The sequence below is a fragment of the Oxyura jamaicensis genome, chromosome 7 (genome assembly GCF_011077185.1).
Source record: "Oxyura jamaicensis isolate SHBP4307 breed ruddy duck chromosome 7, BPBGC_Ojam_1.0, whole genome shotgun sequence".
In the NCBI taxonomy this organism is placed as follows: Eukaryota; Metazoa; Chordata; class Aves; order Anseriformes; family Anatidae; genus Oxyura; species Oxyura jamaicensis.
Window position 1 is genome coordinate 32,764,841 of NC_048899.1, and position 8,224 is coordinate 32,773,064.

At 38.7% G+C, this 8,224-nt stretch overlaps 1 protein-coding gene across 3 annotated transcripts in view; it reads left to right on the plus strand.

Annotated features, from left to right (window-relative positions):
* The window catches only part of ACMSD (aminocarboxymuconate semialdehyde decarboxylase), a 45,473-nt gene extending 40,939 nt beyond the window's left edge, over positions 1-4,534 (plus strand). For all 3 annotated transcript variants that reach the window (XM_035331871.1, XM_035331870.1, XM_035331869.1), the window contains 2 exons: positions 3,964-4,062; positions 4,364-4,534. In XM_035331871.1, coding sequence (XP_035187762.1) covers positions 3,964-4,062; positions 4,364-4,426 — 162 coding nt within the window. In that variant the 3' untranslated portion in view covers positions 4,427-4,534. The remainder of the gene's footprint in view (positions 1-3,963; positions 4,063-4,363) is intronic.
* The last annotated feature ends 3,690 nt before the right edge of the window (positions 4,535-8,224 follow it).

Below are 8,224 nucleotides of genomic sequence, written 5' to 3' on the forward strand. Positions count from 1 at the left end.
AGGATAGGATAGGATAGGATAGGATAGGATAGGATAGGATAGGATAGAGTGAGCTCTGTTATCTTTTGGAATTCTGGGGAGAGAAGACGGGGAGAGAAATTGAACAGGTTGAAATCTAAGCTTTACTTTGCAGAGGCTCAGAGCAATATGAAGTTCACTGAATTAGTGAAATATAACAGCTATAGAAATTACTTGAGGTAAGACGAGCTTTGAGTCAGACATATATAATGAGTAGCTATTTATTTTACTGGTAAAAGATTAGGCTGCCAAGAAGAAGCACTTGATGGAGATAGTGTTGTATTTATGGCAGATATTTTCAAGAAAAGTCTTGGCCCAGTGAAACTACTCACAGAGCAAGATTGCTTTCAAAAGAAAGGAGCAGTTTAATTAAAATGAGACTTCCTTCTTTCTTAAAGTGAAACACGGTAAGAGAGTTACGTGTATTTAAACAGCATATTTGGCTTCTTGTTGCACTATTTGGCAACCAGAGTGCTGAAAAGTCGTGAGTCAGATCCCAAAAACTCAAATGCTTTTAAGAATTAGGAGAACTTGGAAAGCAGTACATTTTCTTTCTCTTTTTCATAGCCTAGGGCATCTTATACTTGAAGAAACATTCGCATCATATTTTCAAGCTTCACTTTATAGCCAAGAAGATTAAAAACTTCCCTCATTTTCCCATTAAAGCTGACGTTCTCGCATAATACCATTCCAAAAGTCAAATCATGTGTTGGCAGAATAACAAGGGTAAGATGAATAAATGCCGGGCTAAAAACATTGTGACTGGGTCTCTAGCATGACGTAACTTTATAAACCAAAGGTTTGAAATAGGACAGCTCTCAGGAGTGTAGCTGAGAGCTGTGCAGGAAGGGCATCGGTGTGTGTAAAGATATGCATACACATGGTTTCAGGTCCTCAGGGAATAGCCATTACGTGGCATCAAAATGTCATGTGTGGGCCTTGAGCTTATGAATATTAAAATCCAGTGATAGCTCTGAGTCACGTACATTTAACTTCAGCCCTTCGTAGTTTGGGCTGCAGGTTAATCGGAGCCTATCCCAGTTAAAGGAGGCAGGAGTAAACATTTCTGAGAAATACTTTTGTAAGACTGCAGAATTGCTGCAGTCCTTTGCTCTCCCCACATTGAGGAAGCATGAAGTGAACAAGGCAAAACAAAAAATCCCTAATGATACTGGCTATAAAGAGTGAAGAACCAGGCTGGCAGACGATTAAATGATTCATTGCATCTCTGCAAAAAATGTCATGGTGATTCTTCAGGGTCCATCACCAGCAGGTAAAACATTCTTGGGCCAGAAGCTGGAGCTGAACTGGCTATAACAATCTGGCCTTCCTTGAGATGTATTCCAATAGGAGGAAAGAAGGTGAGATTCAGGAAAAATGCAATTTTTAACTGATGTAAGAGGAAGAAGCCATGCTTGACTTTCTTTGAGATTCATTTTAAGATTCTGTACTACTGTGAAAAAAAAAAAAAAATCTGTTGAGTAGAAGGGTCTGTTGAGGCCAATTGTCAGCCATATTTACCTTTCTGAAAGGCAAGAAGCTTTATTAAAGTATTGAACCTTAAGGTCTACTATGGAAAATGAACTTTGCTGATATCTTTTGGAATAATATGATGATAGATAATATGCTAGGAGTATTGTTTATCTGCAGAGACTTCACAGGACTTCTCGGAGGGCAGCTGATAAATACAGGGATTGCAGACCCCGTTTTATAGATGGGTATAAACTGAAGCTCAAAGATTATAAATAAATAGCCTAATACATAGCAGAAACAATTCTACTTACAGATGTTCTCATTAATTTGCAGCCCTTAAATTTTGCTGTTTATGAACAGATCCCCTGAAACACTATGAGACACTTTAAACTAGAGGAAAATAAAAAGATAGCTGAAATAACATGTACAGATTAATCCAATGATGGGGTAAGATTTCTTTCTGCTCTAGTATATAGGAAACTTAAACAAGAATGTACAAACCTTCCTGACCTTCTTAACCTTCCGCAATAAGCAGCTGGGAAGATACTTTTTCCTTTACTAAGAAATCCATTTTCCAATAAAAAGCTAGTATGCTTATTGGTTTGTGGGGTTTTGGGTTGGTTGGTTGGGGTTTTTTTTGGTTGGTTGTTGTATTTATTTGTGGCAGACATTTGTTCTTCATATGTGCAGAAAACGCCTTGGTACCAGATTGAACTTTATAATGAATATAAGAATGTATTTAGCTGATTAATCATACACACATCCAAATATATTTTGTTTAATCTGCACTCAGAAATTGATGCGGTAGACAGAGGAATATAAATTCTAGACAGAGAAATAGAAATTCTCCAGTTATAATCATATGGCAGGACTTCTGTAGTAAATTATAATACAATAATATAAGACAGAACAATAGAATTTGTACCTTGTTTGCATTGCCTGTAAGGTTTCATTTAGACTCTTTCAGAGACTCTCTGGTGACATCTACTGGAGGTAAAATAAATAAGCACCATTTGACAAATAAGAAAAAGAATAATTTCATAATAATTTCATAAAATAACTGAAATATGTTTTCTTTGTCCTATTTCAGTATTGGCAAATGAATTTAAATAATACTGTAACAAGCTCCCCAAAATTCATGAGCTTGACTTCAAATTTATGAGATGTTTCAAAACATACATTTTTAATGAAAACGGTGGTTTTCAAATATTCATGTCTCCAGGAGATGAAGCTTGAAAGAAAATAGACTTTTGATAAAATAAGTGAGTTGGCAATATTCACTTTCCAGGGTAGGTGACAATATGAGCAATATCACTGCGGTGTGGAAATGAGCGTATAACCATGTGGACCCATTGAGGATCTGCCTATTTGTTTCCGTCTCTGATAACAGGAGTGATGCATACAGATTCTTACTGAATTTTCTATTCCCTGACTGTTGCTTTCAGAAACAAATTGGATCATTTCACTCATATTCTCACATACGGGTTTCCAGCTCACAGTTAATACCCAATCCCAGTCAAAGGCAATGACATTTTAAGAAAATCATAGACTTCCAAAAAATATACGAAATTTGCAAATGAGATTTTGATTTTGTTGTCTGAAGCTGAATACCAGTTAAATTAAATATATTTTTTGAATTTAAGTGTTTGTAATAGTTCTACATTTTACCACTCTTTAAGTAGCATCACGTTGCAAGTATTACGGCTTTTAAAGTATTGCACAAAAGATGATTTTGATTGCTTTGTATTTTTTTTACACATTCTTTTCAAGTATATATAAATTCAAGTTCGTGTGAGTGAGTGCATTTATGTGTGTGGATACCCAAGAATTTCAAATTCAAGAATCCAAATCCAAGCATCTTTTGTGAGTTTGGTGGAGAACTTCCTGAGATCCTTCAAGAAATCTGCCAAAAGATTTCGTGGTCTTTTTGGACAGCAGTGCAGAGCATGCAAGTAACTTCCTGGAACATGGAAAATAATTCAGAAGTAGAAACAGTACTAGTAGGGCAGGAGATGAACAACAGATGCCATTTTGTAACATTTCAAAGCAGCACCATGGTAAAGAAAATCTATCTCCATAGGAAATTACCATTTGTACTTGAACAGTAGTCATCTGAGCAGCATACACTCATTTCCACATGCCCGGGTTTTACATTTTAAATTTCCTGTATATCAGAATAGAAATACACCACGCTTTAGTTAGGCATCACAAAAACGATGAAGAAACAACCAATACTATTTTTCAAATTTAAATTCCCCAATAGTCTCAAATACTTGTTTTTAAGCTTTGTTGTGTTTGGTTTTTTTCTAATGTTAATTGGAATCCAGAGACTATCTTCACACTCACTTTCATAATTTATCAGTTCAATATATATGTGTAACTTCCTGTGATTTATTTTAAATTCCAGAAAGCCTGTGAAACTATATTCTTCGATGTTACTACAGAATGTGCAATGTGTTTCTTTATTACTAGGACAAAGTTATTTTAGGGACAGATTACCCTTTTCCACTGGGGGAACTGGAACCTGGAAAACTGATTGACTCCATGGAAGATTTTGACCATAAGCTGAAGGTATAATTTGGGTGGATTTTTTTTGTTTTCTGTTTTTTTTGAGGGGGGAGGGAGGTGAGAGGGTGGGGGATCATTTTTAAGGCTCTGGTTTTAGACCTAGGGAAAAACAAAACAAAACAAACAAACAAAAACTGAAAAATCAGTGGAGTACAGTAATTCCTGCATGGAATAGGCCCTTCAGTCTCTTTAAAGCAGTTCATGGGAACATTTTAAAGCATGAGTGAAAGCATCTGAGTAAAAACAACTGACTAAAACCTGACTTAAACACACGCAAACATATGTAAGTGTTTTGTTTTTACAGGATAAACTCAAGGCTGGCAATGCTCTGGAATTTTTGGGTCTTAGCAGAAAACAATTTGAATGATTATGAAGATATTAAAAAGACCAAACTTCAGATAAAACATTGACTCCTTAGGGATACTTCAACTCTGCATGTGCAATTGTACTGTGAAAAATAAATTTGACAAGTACATTTCAGTCTACTGTTATTTCCAAAACAGGGGTACTGGAAATGCATACTCACTGATGTTTCAGTGCATTTGAGGATTTAGGGTCTCTAAACAATTCTGAAATGCCTACTTTCCTACAGAATGAAAGATTTCATCTTTTGCAGCCTTACTAAGAATCTCTGAAAGACAATAATGCCATGTCACTAGGACTTGATCACCAGGAAGAAAGAACTGAGAAAATGATGACTTATATCCGTTGCACTTCAGTCTATGTTGTCTTTGATGCCCAATATACAGAACGTGAAGGACATAATTTGCCTTTATCTACTGACTGAAACTGCAGTATACAGCCTGTCAGCCCAGCACTTTGAGCATGTGCACAGACACTTTGTAGATGTGGTAGGCAGAAAAAGGTCTATGCGGGGACATGTGCTTTTTTGCTGCTGCCTATGCCGCTGGCAATTAACTGATCAGCAACAGTTGGAACAACATGATTGTAGGTGCAAAAATGACAGATTTGTGTGGATAATACTTTATGCATCACTGTTAGTGTCAAAATAAGTAATACTGCTTAACAATGGCATAGGTTAATGTTACATGCCTTAAAAACACTTCCTAATGGCAAGGTTGGATACTGTAACTGTTGAGATGTTAATGCTCTTTCCAGTTTCAGCGCTGTTGTAGGTATGGAAAGATGGTTTGCTTTGTAGCCTACTGAAGGGTAGACTCAAATGGGTTTTCATGATACCTCAGGAGGGCATTCTCCTCCTGAGAAGTTTTTATGCTAGTCAGAACAATGCTGTTGTTCACTGAGACTCTCCATCCTCGTGTGATCATTTGTTTGCTGCATCAGGTGTCACCATTTTTCTGTTTAGTCTCCAGACACTCCAGGAAAAATAATATTAGGCAGAGTTTTGTTTGAGGCTGTGTCTGTAACTGTCCTTCCTTACAGCACAGAATGAACCTGAAGGATTCAGCAGCTCCTGCTGAAAACAGCCTCTGTTGGACTACTGAGAAGGCTTAGTCTTTCTTTATGGACTCAAAAACAAAACAACAAAAAAAGATGTTGTGAGTAGTTTAATTATGTTTGCCCAGTTTTTGCATTTGGATCTTTCCTTTATTGTTTCTCCAAATATATCCCATTAAACACTAATGGGCATCAGAGGCAACTTAGTAATAGCTTAGAGGTTTGGGCCCTGTGAATATCAGGTTTTCATGTAAGAGGAAAAAAGGACCTAAATAAAACATCTTTAACAATATTAACTGCCCTCAGGTTTGCAAGACTTCTGCTGATCTTTTTTATCTATTTAAATATCTACATGCAAGTATTGAGTTAACTGACTGTATGATGTTTCAACCAGATTGTTTTAATTAAATTTCAAAGTAGAAAAAGGCTACTTTCTTCTACCTTCAGCATATTTGATTTTCAGAGATATTTAAATGGATTCAAGAGAAAAATATGTTATGATTCCTCCAATACATTTAATAAGATTAATTAATTCTTCAGGTTTTTTAAATGATCAAAACCTGTTAAGTGAGAATGGACTGTTGCGTCTTTGGGGACAGAGGTCAGAAGCATGCCCAATAGCAAACCCAGTATTTAATTACCTTAACCTATGACTGAAGGGGTGATTACAGCACTCTGCATGACAAGTAAGTAGTTATGCATACCCTACATAAATCATACTCATTATGTACTGCCATTATTTAATGATGTCCTACTTATTCTCGATGTATTAAGATTTTTAAGCCAGGAATATAATTCTCCCTGTTTTCTTTTTTTTTTTTTTTTTTCCATTAACAGTGCTGAATGATGTAAATGTAAATTACAAAGACAAGAACATTCCTAATACTCTTCCACCAGTTTTTAAGGGAATTAAAAATATAAACAGAACACTCGAGCTCCAGAAGTTTTACCTAATGATTTAAACAATGAGGTAAAAAATTGCACTTCTTTAAGATTGTTAAGAGCCCAAAAATATGGCAAAGATAAGCTCCTAATGACAACAGAAGCCTTTGTAGTTGAATTTAATGTAAACATGCAAAATCTTAAAGCTGATCTGGAATTTGAAAGATCGGGCAATTAATTCCATGCTGCATGGTACTTCTGTATGTATCATTAGGGTTCTGTCATGTCTAGTTATAAAATCGTAACTGCTTACATAAAATTAGCACTGAAGTTGTAGAATTAATTGTGACCTCGTTGTAAGCGACCAAAGCTGCTGAACAGTGCTCACTAGTCGCACGTGCTACACGAGAAGCTCTCATTTTGAACCGTGATGATCAGCACTTTAAATACAGACGTCTTTTGGTACCTTTTGACCGCTGAATGCAGTTGTCTCATACTGCTACTGAAAATCAGTATTTATCCTGTGTGAGCACCCAGTGAGGAATATCTGCAATTAGCAGGTGATAAAATAGATTTAAAGGAATTTATATGAACCCAGCTGCCTGGGTACCTCACAAAACATTACACAGTGCTTATTTTTTTTTTTTGTCAGGAGGAGGAAGGGGATGCTAAAATACTAAACTCAAATCTGTCAAAGCTCTTTATTTTCTCCCGCCCCTGCTGTGTATTCCCACATGACAGCTTCTGCCTCCTTCTTCATGCCATTGTGTGCTATTTGTGAGGCAACAAATAGGATCACAGAGATGCTAGAATCGTAGAATATCCCGAGTTGGAAGGGACCCATAAGGATCATCAAGTCCAAATCCTGTCACTGCACAGGTCTACCCAAAATTTTAGACCATATGACTAAGTACACAGTCCAATCGCTTCTTAAATTCAGAGGGGATTGGTGCAGTGACTATAAAAATAACTGAGATGTGAAGAAATCTGTGAGCTTTTATTCAAACAAGGAAGTTCAGTGAAGAGGCAGGCGAGTTACGCCAAGTTGCCATTATCCCAAACTGCTAACAGTCCAAGATGCAACCGCACCTGGCAGTACCTCAGAGCAAGACCTGCTCCACCAAGCTTCCTGCTTGTGTGTGAAGACCCTAGAACATGCAGTAAGCGATTTTTTTAACCTGGTCCCAGCAAAATCACCAATGCCTGGTGCTGAACAAGCCTCGGCAGCTGGGAGCTCCCAGGCAGCCGCAGGAGAGCCGCTCCTCGCGCACCCACACCCAGTTCTGAGGCAGCCACAGCGAGCTGGGACACCAAAGCTCCACGTTGGGCTGCTTCTACTTCGGGGAGACACTGTTTTTTAAGCTTTAAAAGGAAAATAATAAGAAAGAAAAACAGGCAAACATCAGGAGAGATTATGCGTTTATTAGTAGTAAATTATCAGACTGGGTGCAGCGGGAAGCGTGGCTCAGCACAGGAGCCAGGTGGATCTGAGCTTGGATACCCTGCCCGCTCAGGCTCTCATTAATCCCAGCTGGGGGGGAACGTAAAAAAATCAAAACAAAACAAAAACCACTTCTTTGCGGCTGGTTTCTGCTCGCCCAGCCCGCCCACCCCTCCCACCCCTGAGGAGCCGGCTGAGAGACCCCGAGCCCGCCAACGGCACAATTCCCCTCACGTCATTTCCGCATTCCAGAAAGCGGGCGGCTCCTTTACGCAGCCGGAGAGGGGCCGGGACGCGTCGCGTCGGGGCTGGGCCACGCAGCCGGCGTAACCCCCCCCCCCCACGGAGGCGCGGCCGCTCTCGCGAGAGGCGCCATGGAGGGCGGGGGGTTGGCGGCGGCGGCGGGCGGGGCTGCGGGGGGGG